General features: G+C 37.3%; 1 protein-coding gene across 6 annotated transcripts in view; it reads left to right on the top strand.

Moving 5' to 3' along the window:
- Window positions 1-14,250, top strand: part of ltbp1 (latent transforming growth factor beta binding protein 1) — a 156,255-nt gene that overhangs the window by 102,493 nt on the left and 39,512 nt on the right. For 5 of the 6 annotated variants that reach the window (XM_042433005.1, XM_042433004.1, XM_042433001.1 and 2 more), the window contains 4 exons: window positions 3,392-3,559; window positions 7,498-7,520; window positions 8,026-8,128; window positions 12,724-12,810. In XM_042433005.1, coding sequence (XP_042288939.1) covers window positions 3,392-3,559; window positions 7,498-7,520; window positions 8,026-8,128; window positions 12,724-12,810 — 381 coding nt within the window. The remainder of the gene's footprint in view (window positions 1-3,391; window positions 3,560-7,497; window positions 7,521-8,025; window positions 8,129-12,723; window positions 12,811-14,250) is intronic. The other variant, XM_042433002.1, reaches the window with a different exon arrangement.

The following is a 14,250-nucleotide window of genomic DNA, read 5'->3' as shown; positions in this document are numbered from 1 at the left end:
AGCGAGAACCGTATTCTTTCCAATTGAGAAAGTTTTACAATTTCTTCCAGCCATAATTTGACAGGTGGGACCTCTGCCTTTTTCCAAAACATTAATATTAAGTATTTTTGCTATGATAAGTGCATAACATAGCTGTTGTTGTTGACATTTACTAAGCAGGGAAACTGATTGGAGACTTCAAGTACCACCAGAAGCAGGTCAGGTTCCATTAATGCAACATATCTGATAAAATTTGCAATATATTAGTCCAAAATGGAGTTAACTTAGGACAGTGAATATACTGAATAAACTGTGGAGAAGAGTGGCCTCTTCAATATGGTATTTGGGGATACATCTGGAAAGATTATGTGTGTAATGAAGACAGTACTTAAAGTTGTCGGAGCGTTTGTATATATTCTCTTGAGCTCAAAGATCACCATCTACCTCTGTACCCAGCTTATGTTCCTCGTGTGTTTTTATATTATATATAAAATGTTGTGTTTATATATACCCTGCACAGAGGGTGTGATTCTGAATAATGAGTTATAAAGATAATAGGTGTCTATTCCTGCTTCCCATCTTAAAGAATCCATCAAACTTTGCTGGTTCTATTTTCTCTAGAGTAGGTACGTATTTTTTAACATAATTCTTAACCTGCAAATATCTGAAGAAATTGTTTCTATGGAGACCATATTTGACCTGAAGGTGATTGAAGGAGGCAAACAGGCAAACTCCCGTCTACAACCAGGTCTCAAACCTGCTGGATACTCAGATCTCTCCACTGTGTCAAACCTGAATCTAAAGTAGAAGGGACAAAACAGGCATTCCCTGCTATTGGTAGGAAAGTGGATATGAACTCAATTTCGAAATGGGATATAATCTGTTTCCAAGTGCTTATGGAAATTATGTTATTGTGGGTTGAATTATGAATTATGTTTGTCGGTGATAAGATCAGTGCACCTATCTGATAAGGGGTATATTCCTCTCTTTCCATTTTGAGCCAGGTGGGGTAAGTAAAAGTATGATCTAGCCACTTAATAATAGTGTGAAGTGCACAGACCTAGCAATAAAGTTAAGAAATTTCCCCATCTAATTTTGATTTATAGGGGTGAACCTTATTAATTTTGTGAGCCTTATAGTCCCATAGAAATGGAACAATGATGGAGTCAAGTTTCTTAAAGAACTTCTTAGGTTAGAAAATTGGAATATTTTGAAATAGATAAGGAATTTGCAGCAGAAAAACTATTTTTATTGCATTGACCCCTCCCGCAAGGGAGATAGGAAGAGACTTCCAAACCTGAATGCTATTTTGCAATTTTGCCACAAGAGGGGGGAAGTTGGCTTTGTAAAGTGACTGGAAATCTGTCATTGTGATTTTGAAGGGAAAGTTTTGCGGTACTAAGGGGTCATGCAGTTTGATTTGCATTAGTTCAGTCTTAGACCAGTTAATCCTATAGCCCGAAAAACATTCCAAAATGAGAGATGGTGTCTAAGATAGCCCGGATAGAACATTGCGGTTTGGTTCTGTAAAATAGGATATCATTCGCGTATAGTCAGATTTTACTTATTGTATCTTTTGATTCTAGCACAAGGCCCATGGTAGAGGAGTTTTAGCCATTTTTCAAATTGTTTGCCAACGCCATAACTTCTCAGGGTTGCAAAAAGATAAGACCATTCCAGTTGGTCGAAAGCCCTTTCTGTGTCGAGGGAGAGGACAGACAAATCATTTGTTTTCTGGCTCTTAGAGTGAAAGACGTCTTAGATTAAAGGAAGAATGCCTGTTTGGTACGAAGCCTGTCTGGTTGGGATTGATAAGTTAACCAAATAAAGAGCTGAGTTTTACCCAGTATCTTTTGGTCATATGTCAAGAGTGATAATGATCTATAGGTACTTACTTCTTCTCTTCTTTCCCTGTTTAGTTATTTTTGTTTATAATGGCTTCCTTCAGAGTAGGGCACAGGGTACTGTCTAGGTTTGCTTGAGTTTACATTTTATAACAACCAATAACAGAATATTTAATCTTTAAAGAGAGCTGATTATTTAGCCTAATCAAAAAATGAACAAAAATATGTTAACATTGACTGGCTAAATGTTATAACATTGCCCAGATCCTAGCCTACTTTACCAACAAGATCCAATCACTTGCAGCACTTGCAGCGTCTGTCGTGGGATCCTCTGCATCTTCTTTGCCTGTGCCCAAATAAAGGTTGGCGAACTCCTGGGCTTTCCTCGCATCTGTAAACACAGTCCCTGTGTTTATAGAAGCAGAGAGTCACCCTCAGCTTCACTGGGTATAGCAGTCCATACTGAACTCCTGGCTTATCCCAAAGTATCCCTTTGGCTCTGTTAAATACTGCTCTGCATTTTGCGACCTCAGGAGTGGTCCTTCAGGGTCGCGGCTCTCTGGAGAATCGTTGTACCTTCAAATTAAGCTGTGTCTGATGGCTGTCCAAAACAGGAACATCATCAGCATATAGGTCAATTTTATGTCAATTGTTATCTACTTCACATTCCCATGGTGTCTCAGTGATTGTAGAACAATGGAATACATCAGAAGACATAACAGACAGCTCTGCCAAATGTTCAATGTGAATGCTTTTAGATAAACAACTGAAATGCAAACTAATCCGCCACACTTGTTTTTAACACTAAAGCCCCCCAGTAATTTTAGGTTTATCAGTTGTGGTGCAGCTGAAGTTTGAGGGAGAATGCTTGGCTTGGAAACCCAAGTTGCTTTTTTTTGTTTGTTTGTTTGTTTGTTTTTTTGGCTTTTCCAGAAACTGGATTATTGTTGTATTATTGACTCTCCATGTGACTTAATTTAGTTTGTAGTTTTCTCTCTTTTCAGATGTCAGTATCTCATTAATGTGTTTACCTTATCCCATGTAAGACTTCTGAAATACGCTCGTGTAAGGGTAGAGAGGTGGAAAAAATGTGGCACTTTGTAGCAAAAGGTGGAGTTTTGTTTGCTGCCGTGAACAAGTTATTAGTTCCATATAAAATATCCTCATCTTAGTTTCTTTATCAGGATTTTTGGAGGAATTGTCTCATATTGTTACTGAGATCAGAGCTGCAAAGTAAAGCAGGTTTAAGGTAGACCCACAAAACACAACGTGCAGTTAAAATATTGAGAGATTAATTCTAGAAAGTGTGCTACTGTTGTATTTCTCGTGAGGTTTTGGTCTAGTAGCAGTTTTTTGGAGTTTGTTATGAACTAGTTAGAAGTAGTATATCCAAAACCCTTGTAGTGTGTCCAACCTAAAGAAGCCATGTAGACCATGATCTCAGAGAAACTGTCACACCAGAAGTCTTTATAATAGATGTTAATGTGTTTACAATTGAAAAGAGTGTTTTTTTCTGCACTTCTAATTTTCAATTGTATCATAAACTCTTGTATTTTTTTGTTATGTAGCTAAGTTCAAAGAGATCTGTCCTGGTGGAATGGGCTACACTGTTCTACCAAATCCACCTGTCAATAAGCCAGTTTACCAGGAGCCCATTGATCCACTACCCCCCCAACCCCTGCCAACGCCAGAGAGACCAGTGGAGGCTTTTGGGAAAGCAGACGAGATTATACCAGGTGAGTCTCTACAGTGCAACATCCCCAGTGCATGTTTAGTTTGGCAGAAAGAAGCTGTGTGTAATATTCTCCGTTTTATGTAACTTATAACTTGTTGATTTGGTTTAGTATTGTACAGTGAATTGGTGAAATTGCATTAGCTGACCTACACCAAAAGTACATTCGACCTTACAATTAAACAAGGAACTATATTATGATTAAGCTCCTAAAACTCAATAAACATAAAGAAGCAACAGAATAGTGTTTTAACTAATTCTTTGGATTGTTTTCAATACTGATTCATATGTTGATTCATGAAAAAAAACCAACAATCAAATCTAAAAGACTACAAAATGAAATAATTACAGAATGAGCTCTGGAAAACTGTTGGAAATCACAATTTCTATGAGTCCAATGTGATGTTTTCAAATGGCTTGTTTTGTCTGACCAACAACAGCCAAAGATAATAAATTACAAAACAAATGAGAAAGTGCTTCTTGGATCTGACAGCTATATATCACAAAACAGGTTCTCCTGATGCACGAGTAGGCAATCAGTGTCTACAAATAAGGAGAATAAATTTGCCAAAAAGTCAAGGAACACTGCTTCGTCAAGGTACAAAAGGAAGACTGATGTGTTGTCAATAATCATCCAGCCACTATAGTCGCTACATGATTAAAAAAAAACTATACACTATAGGCTTTTTAACTTTTCTACCATGACAAAGCAATGTACCTTGACTTTTTGGATATTCATTGGTTAATCAATCAAGTCATTCATTTTTGCTTGATAAAGGATCTAATTGATTTTGCTCAGTGCACACCAAATGTAAAAGACAAAACCATACACTTCTTTGTGTTCTATTTGATTTTATTTTTGTACATCTGGTCAACAATGGAGACTCCATGCTCCAGTAGCCATGATGATCGTTTGCTGTACATGCTTCTAAGCTAATTAAATTTACAGCAAAAGACATTACTAGGTTCACTCAGTCTGGGCGAGGGACAAGAAAGTGGTGAATTTCACTGACTGGCAGAGTCTTGAGCTAGGATAATGTTTTTATTTGTTTGACACCAAAATTTCAGAAGAAACAATACTCCAACCCAAAGTGTTTTGTGCAAATAGAAATAGAAGCACAATGATTTAACAACCTGATTGATTTTGTGTGAATATCTCACACATCAATTTGGACTTTATGTAGAAACACCTTGAAACCATTTATTGATTATCAAATAATTTATGATCAGTTAATTAATCACTTAAGCAATAGTCAGTTTCCATTGTGTGTTGTGTTTGAACGAGTGGATGGAGTTGATTTATGTCCACCACCTTCAAACCAGCCTGCAACTTGCCCCTTAAGTGGTAAAATACAGTCTAATTCTCTCTATTGCAGAATTTATCCTGCAAGAGTTAGATTTTGGAGATATTAAGGCATCAATATTTTGCATTGTAGCATGCTTTTAAGTGTCTGAACTCAATGTACTGTCAAAGAAATTAATATTTTTGAAGGATTGCTGTAGGCAATGCAGAGGGAGAAATGCTTTTTTGTTCTCCTTTTAATAAATGATGAATAAGTAACAAGTATCAAACAGTGTAACAAATTACCCCCAGTTTCTCTTGTTTGAAGTGTGGTTGTAATTTATCAGCCTCACATTGCCAGTGTCACACTAAAAATATCTACATTGTGGGATGAACAGCAATCTCACTTTTGCAAATTACAGCTCCAAAGTAGCACTACAAACCCTGATTTATGATCCCTCTTGCATGTGATTAAGAACCCAGATCTTAAAAGAAACATCCCTCTTGTGACATTTGTTTGTAGAGGACAAGGATTAAAGTGCTTTGGCTCACTTCACATTCCCTTCAAACACAGCCCAGCCCACATCCCTTCAAAAGAGGGAGAGAGGGGAGGGAGATGAACCTGGCTGTTGCTCTAGGAGGCAGAGAAAGGGAGAGGAGCTTCACCCTCTCCTGTTATTATTCAGGACATGCTTGGCAGCCACTAAGGGAAGGAGAAACTTTGCAACATCTTAGCCAAAGCCAGACACAGTCCAAATTACTGCTAAGCTTCTCTGGAGCAGAGTAGCATAGAGTTTTCCAGGCACACAGGACAGGCCTCAAAAAACAATCTGACAGAAATCCACCACCCAAAACCTGTGCAGATTAGTGTTTGGATACCACCAGAAAGTAATGTGGCGCCTGGCAGCCGTACACACTGGCATTTTGGCACAGCAGAAAGCCGTGCTGGGTGGGAGGAAGAGAGGAGGGATTTAAAAAAAAAAATCCTTCATGTTGTTATATTTCAGACCTAAGAATGTGGTCTCTGTTGTTTATGACCTTTTCACATCATGGAAACCTGGGCCTCTGAATGATTAAAGGGCGCAAAGGGTTTGCTTTAACAAAGGTGTCGTATTTATGAAATAAAAGTTGTTTGCATAGCTGAGATTAATTGCAAATGACTATGTCTTTGCATTCCATCTATTGATGATTTATGGAGGGCCATAATCAATGTTTTTTTTCTTGTGATCAAAGAATGATTGCTTTATGATTTTTTTAATTCCAAAAACTGTCTTTTTATGATTATTTTATAAAACTCCAACCAGCAGACATAAACTTTTCAGGTTTATACAGTAGTTATGGACATTAATGGGAAATCTCCACACAAAAACTGATAAAGTAGACCAATGTCAGCAACTAGGTTCAACCATGGGCCCCTTTTTTTCAGCACTGTTTATTTAGGGGCTGATGTTGTACAGGTGCAGTAAAAACACAGCCCAATATACTTTGTAATTAATAATTTGTAGGGCTGTAGTCTCCTGGTCAATTATTTGGTTGATATGCTCTCGTCTGACCAAAGTCTCATTGGTCATATAATCTCTGTGTCACTTTCAGAAGTAGAAAAGCAAGCGGAGCAGAGGAAAAGGTTAGCAGTAAGTTGTCAGTCTGGCAGTAAATGTACAGAACAGACTACAGTGTAACAGTTAATAAATGCTGCAGCTTCTGAAGACCAAGAAAAGTCACGTCTGTTGTTTCCTGTTAGCCTAGTTATTAAGTTAGCCTAATCTGAAGACACTAAACAGAGAAATTGAGAAGGGAGAAATGTGTGGGTGCTGAGCCCCCCACCCCCTGGCGACTAATAGATTAGTTGAAGATTATGGATGATTTCAGTCGACCAAGATTTTCTTTGGTTAACTACAGCCCTATTTATTTGTTTTTTTCTTGTTTATTTCTTTTAATTAATTCAAGAAACCCTGGATTTATAAAACAGTTGTAGGGTATCTGAGAGCAGATGTCATAATTTCCATTAGTGAGTGAGGGCTAATATGACAGCAGCTTTATGTTAATACTCATATGGCAAAAAATGACTCAAAAGCACGACTAGAAATGTAATTAATATCTCATCCACACACAATAAACAGTGGCTTGATTCATTTATGGTTGAAGCAAAATGCTGTTATTGACACAAATCTGTGTGAAAATTCAAATCAATTTCATTTTCTTTCATGAGATGAATAAACTGTGTTAACTTATTGTCTGGTTAGTAAGTAAGCTAGCTAGCTTTGCTGAATGACAGTTAGCAAGCTAGCTAACTGGGAGACCTATTGGGACTAACTAGTGCCAGCCTGTTCCCAGTTAGCTAGCATGTTAGCGGTTAGCTTGCCAGCTACAGTAGTTTGCCAACTAGCCCTGTGAGTAGTCATGTCGTCACCAAGCCTCTGGCACATCCTTTCCTGAGCATGCGTGGGTGAACATAGCTGTGCCACTAGCTGTGCAGTGAGAAGCAAACACAGTGATGTCACAGCCATCATCAAAATCTTTAATGTTTATACACAGGTATATTGTTTGGAATAATAGAATGTAATGTGAAATCCACTGACAGAACAGTTAGAGTATATTATATTACACACATACACTTACATTTTTTCACACTATAAATCTTTTTTTTTCCTGTGGTTCAGTAGCAACAACTGCACCAGATCAGGTAGGTTGGACACATTCAAGAGTGAAAATGTAGAAGCAGTTTGCATGCACACAGACACTCCTCTCAGCCGCTGAGGAGTGGCAGAATCACCTTTGCATGAAGTCAGCAACATTGCTGCATGACTTTGAGCTGGTCAGCACTGAGCAGTCCATCAATATGTACTTTTTCAATGTGTATATGTATACGTAAGTACAAGTAAAATAGATGGAAATCCTTGACATTGTCACAAACAAATCCAGACAAAAGTCTGTGTTAAAGTGGCAAACACTTTTTGCTTTCTGGCTTCCCTGCTGAGCTTTTCATTCTTGCTCTGTTATTAAACTGCAGTCAGTTGCCATGCAAGCTGAATGCTAATCTGCTTCCCAGCACAGCACTTGCGTTGCATGACAGAAGCAGTGTGCTTCCATTGCAAAGCTGAAATGATTACATTTGGACTTAAAATATGCATAGAGTGCTCTGTTGACCTTGTTCCTTTGGTATTATTGTCTGTGTCTTGTCGTTGAAGGAGCTGGTAGTTCCTGTGGTTAGTAATAGGCCAGTAGTTGAACCTATCCTGCCCCAGCTATCTCCGGGTGTGTCCACTGTCAAGATGGAGGCAGCCTACCCAGGTGTCTGCTTCTCTACCCTTTATACTGTATGGTATGGTAGCCAGTGTGTGACATATCAGACTCAGCTTGTCAAGCTCAGAGCAACTTTATTAGCCTCAGCTGTTCGTTAGTTCAACTAATGTTTGTCAGGACCAGTTGTACTGTAATACTACTGTTAAAATGCTAATGTTAGCAAATATCTGTAAAAAGAACAAAATAACGTGTATATGCTAACATTAAGCTAAAAGGACAACTTAGCCTGAGGAAACACAGTTGAGAACACAGAATGCAGCTGAGTCTGCTGCTGACCAGATGAGTCTGATGTCCTAAAAAGGCCACTGTACTGTGATCTTTTTACAGTATTAGTATTGATTATTTCATTCATTCATTCTTTTATTTATGCCACATCTTCCTCCATTGTTTTATCTTTTTCTAAGCTACAATCATGCTTTCAGAACAGTGGAGCTCTTTCACTGACCGAGCTGGAAAATTTCAGGCTCTGTGATGAGGTTGGCAACACTCCTCATATTCCCTCCAGTTCTCAGTTTAGGATGAAGCCAGACTGATATTTATATGATCATAAATTTCTAAAACTTTTACAGTAGGATTGTTAATTATTGCACATAAACCAATACTAAACATTTTAATTTAGAGAAAATCCAATGCATCTGTCATCCATTGCCAAATTGGTCTGACAGCCACAAGGGAACTTTATGCCATTAATGTCCATCACTCACATTCTATAGGAATTTTGTAATGCATGCAGGAAGTGCAGAGCCAAATGATTCAATAAGAACTAAAAAAACAGTAAAAAATTGTTGATTTTTTTTTTTAACCTTTATTTTAGGGAAAATCTGTCTTTGGAGTAATATAGCCAATGTACATTTTTGAATTTCATCAGATTGTGTTTTAAAAAAAAAAAAAAAAGAATGACTGTTATATGGTAACAGTTATGCACTTATATATTTTAACACTAGGGGCTTAATTAATTAAAGCAGGCATAGAACAAGTTCTAAATGTGTGTGTCGGTTCTGTCCATAAACAAGAGAATTGATATTTATCAAACATGCACATGGATAGTTTCAGATAATGAACAATGATAAATCTCACCTATTTTACAGCCATCTGCTCCTGCACATACAGGCTCATTTACATATAGAATCGCCCCCAAAATGGCAGATATGGCCAAACCACATCCTGTTCCAAACCACATACATGTGGTGTCCGGGAGCAGGCTTGTGGGCAAGCTTTCCAGCATGCACCACATCAACGGACTTATAGACATACAGTACATGTAAGTCTCATTTTATGTGTGCATTGTCACTGGTGTTCTTGTATTTCACGTTGTGTAAAATACACAATCCACTATTATCCACTATTTCCACATTTCATATGATGTCGATGTCAATTATTTATTCCGTGTAAAGCTATTTGAGATGATGTTTTTATGACTGTTTTATTTGACACTTCCACAAATGGTTTGTGCAGAGATAGATACATAAAGATATAGTATGGGGACAGGTGATGGATCGTTCACTTTCTGTGATGGTCAAATAATAAATTGCAGAACCCAATGTAGACATTAGGCACAGTACCAATTCAGTGTAATTCATAAAATATGAATTTGCTTTAATTTTTATTTTAATTGTTGCACTTTTTAAGTTTCAGCAAAACAGAAAATATACATGACTTGGTTGAATCACATAAATTAAATAGTACCAAAGTGTAACAGTTCATTATTAATGTAGATCGATTACAATTGAATGTTGCCAACAGATCCTATGTATGTAAGTTTACATGACGTCACAGGTACTCAGTGAGGCATTAATGGCATAATTTCACTGTGATAGAAATGATTACCTTGCTTTTCAAATAAAAATGGAGATGCGCGTCTTCAATAACAATAGTTTATAATCTATCCATTATGGTTGACAGTAGAATTGGTTTGTGTATCTATAATTCAGGAATCACTTTGCCCACGATTACACTTATGCACTGCTAGGGGTTTGTTGGTGCGCTTGGTTAGGAGCAGTTCTAAATGCGCACATTCTCAAGTACAAGAAAGACATGGGCACAGTTGATAATGAGGCCCCTGATGTTCAAGCTTAGATGTGATTTTTGAATTTCCCATTAACCTCTGAATATGAAAATGGCATTTAATAACATCATACAACAAAGGAAGTCCATGGGTTGTGAGTTAATTTTCTTCTTTATTCTTGTAGTGATATACAATAATGATGTTCAACACAATCCCTGTTTGTCTCCAGAACAACATCCAGTTTCTGTATAATTATCAGCTGTATGTTTATAATGCCATCTTCTTGTTAAAAGATATGGCTGGAGATTTTCTATATTTTTCTTACTGTCAACATATCTCATGTGCAGAACAATGAATTGATCTTATTTACAAGTATTGTGTGTGTTTCAAAAGCCTGATTGTCGTATCTATCTATCTCTGTGTCGTGTTCAAAAACTATTTTGTTAACGTCAGTGAGCCACACCATTGCACTGGGTCACATGTTCTGTTCACAGTGCTTTGGTAGCTTGTTGTGCTACATTACAATCATGATACAATGCTACATATCTTTACTTTATACTACATTGTACATTTACTCAAGTACTGTACTCACCCACTACATTTATTTGACAGCTTTAGTTACTTTTCAGACGAAGATTTGACATAATATAACATATTTTAATATTCTAAATGTTATTTAGATTCTCTCCTAATTTTCAAAAAAATTGTTAGGCGCTTTGTGTGACAGGTGCTATATAAATGAAGTGTATTTATCATTATTATTATTATTATTATTATTATTATTAAAAAACAGTACTGTTACTATTAATCTACTCAAAGTATCTAAAAGTGGCTCCACATTGATGAACTACAACATTGAAATGCTCTCATGTGTGTCTCAAGTGATACAAACAAATGTGTAGCTAATATAATATACTGTAATAATATAACACTCTGCATAATGAGTACTTTTACTTTTGTTACTTTAAGTACGTTTTTCTGCTAATTCTTCTGTACTTTGACTTAAGTAACATTTTGAAATCTGGACTTTTACTTGTAATGGAGTATTTCTGGACAGCAGTATTTCTACCTATACTTAAGTAAAGGATCTGAGTACTTCTTCCACTGCTGATTGTAAATTTCTCAAAGAACTTCAGTACATCAAGTCAAGAGGTTGTGATATGTAGCACAACAAGCTAGCACTGTAAACGAAACTGCATTTCCAAGCATTAGCAGTGGCGTCTGCTGTCCAAGGAACCTCTCTCCTGAGACTGAAAATGTGATCGCTGTTATTAGTCTTTGGAACCGTTTCTAAACAAACTAATGTGACCGTAATCTTCATGGTGAGGGAACATGTCACCCAATGCAGTGGTTTGACTCACTGACATGTTTTTGGACAACGACGGAGCGCTAAAGCACAGAGGAATAAGATATATCAGGCTTTGGACACACACAGAGTATTGTAAGTAGATGAATTCATTGTTGGTTTGGCTCTGCACATGAGATTTGTTAACAATAAGAAAAATATAGATCACCAGCCTTATCCCTTAAACTTCATCCTGAAAGTGCCCCCTTACATGGAAATTGATAAGGCCATCGGACTGGATGTTTGTAGAACTGTGCTGAGGTGATGAGTTCTTGCTTGTTACATGGCATGTTATACTTCTGGAAGTCTCCATTTCAAAAGAGTGTACCATTGACCATGAGGGCATGTAACTGGTCAGCAACAGCGCTTATGTATGCTGTGGCACTCAAATGATGCTCAGCTGGTATTAAAAGTGTAATATGTACTCTTCCACTATTTTCAGTGGTTCAGTTTAGGTGATCACCTGCTCATTGTAGCCTTGATATTGCTCTTAATTGCTGCTATATGGATGGTCTTCTTCAGCGTTGCCCTTCTACAAAGTAGAAGTACTCCGGTTTGCATACTTGTGGCCTTACTGTTAGCTTGACAGAGTGTGGTCATTCTCCTCTGCCCTTTGTCATCATCAGTGTGTTTACATTCACAGAATTGCTGCTGATTGAAGCATTTTGCCATGCTATCAGCGAAGTCAATGGGTGGCATAGTCATTTTGTCTGTCATCTGTCAGTCTATTCAGTACTTTGATACGGAGCACAATATCTCAACTGCTCAGAGTATGACACTGACCCCCTGACCTTTCATTTAGCATATTCAGAAAAAGAAAGTTGGGCAATGGCATCACCAATCCCACTGAAAGAGCAAAAAATTGTATTATATTGTTTTTCATATTGTTGAAAATATTTTATCACTAGATAAAAACGTCAAAATACTTGCAATCACTCTAACCTTAAAATGGAGTTTTAAAACGTTATGAGAAGTCACCCACTCACTGTTGCCAAGACAGTTTCTGAGAAAGGCTAAGCTGCTGAAATCAGTAAGGGGTTAAGGATTAATACAGCTTGATATCAACTGCATAACAGATGTGTAATCTATAGTATTGTTGTATTTAAGCCAACTGCAGTAGAAGCAGTTAGTGATCAAGATGTAATTAAGAGTCAAAGTACCATTTGTTGAATTATTCAAAGATATATTTGATGGAATTAATGTCCATTGCTTTGTGTTTTCTCCATCTGGTAGAGGTTTTTGAGAGGAGCTCTCCTCCTGCCCCAGTGGAGATCCTCCCATCTAATGCAGGCCAGGACATTGCTCCAACCCAGTCAGCTGGTAAGATTAATAACATTTTTTACTTTTTTCTTTTCTTTCTTTTCTTTAAATTTTGTTCTTTCCTACTGTGCTCTGCTGTTCTGGATCAGGTTGCACCTGCTATTCGTAAATCCCTTACTAAGTTCCTTTGTAAAGTCCTAAGTTGTAGATGGTTTCAAACTAGTGATTTTCTAAATGGGTTGTACTGTTAAAACTCAAGATATATCTTAGCTCGTAAAGACCTTAGTAATCTGTCAATCGGTTGCCAGGAAACATTAGTAGCAGTGAATTATGTAAACAGGATGTCAGCTAAATTACAATTACAATTATAGTTTTAGGGGGGGCAAACAATATATTAAACACAACTGCCAAAAATCTTTTCAATTTACATTGTTATTCCTTCTTCACTCAAATATTAGCAAGCTAACAAGAATTTTGTCAGTCAATTCAGTTAACAAAGCAACAGCTCCCTCCTCGGCAGTTAGTGTTAATTTTAATTTAGTGATGTGTAAATCTACACTAAGGAAGGCTGGTGCAGCCGGCTTCAGGTCTATTTTGAAAGTTACATTCTAAGGTAGTGAACAGAAGCACAGCTGACCAGTTGCTAATATAAATGTCCTTGGTACGTACCTGACCCCTTCTACCGTGTCTCACACAAGACACACACAAGCACAGACATCACTAAAAAGGCTTGAATAAAGTGAACTATACTGGGTGGCTGGTTTCATACACACACATTGTTAACTGATCCAATAATATGTCCTTGGCATGTACTGAATCCTAAAAGTGAGTTCCTGACAGGTCATATGCTAAAAAAGGTGATATAAATGGAATTAACACAGATTTTGACCTCTGATCTAATGGTTCTGTCCTTTGCTATTCCTCTATCTTCCACTGGGAGAATTTTTTTAGCTCTGATATCTTTAGCAGTGTTGCACCTCTGATAGGGAAAAACACAACCTTCATTTTGTGAATCTGTCATTCATTTGTTGGCATACCCATTTCTCTTAACTTGCCTTTTTCAATAAGGTTATGTCCAATATGCCTCCAAAATCCAATTATGCTATGGACTTTGGATATTTCTTCCCTTTTTGATGAAGCTGGGCAAGCTTGGAAGTTTCCTCCTGCCTCTGCTCTTTGCTAAGCTGGCTAAATGTAACTTAAACTTATATTTGTGCAAGCCACAGAAAGATTAAATTGATATTGATCTTGAGTGTAAAGGTTTGTTCTTGATCTTGGAAGTAATAGTTTGACAAATAAACATTTATGACCTTAGTTGCCTGATAACCAGCGGAAACTGCAGAAAGTTGCTGGCCCTGACCAAGACATAGTGTGGCACCTAACCCCCCATTTACACTTCTGTTTTTGTACAGATTAAACAACCAAGACATCATGTTAATTAGTGAGCTTTAGAAGTGCTAGTAGGTGGATATTGTTACCTTTGAACAAAGCCAGGCTAGC

Source organism: Thunnus maccoyii, chromosome 14 (genome assembly GCF_910596095.1).
Source record: "Thunnus maccoyii chromosome 14, fThuMac1.1, whole genome shotgun sequence".
NCBI lineage: Eukaryota > Metazoa > Chordata > Actinopteri > Scombriformes > Scombridae > Thunnus > Thunnus maccoyii.
Note: the sequence above shows the minus strand (reverse complement) of the source record. Positions and strands in the feature narration are given on the sequence as shown.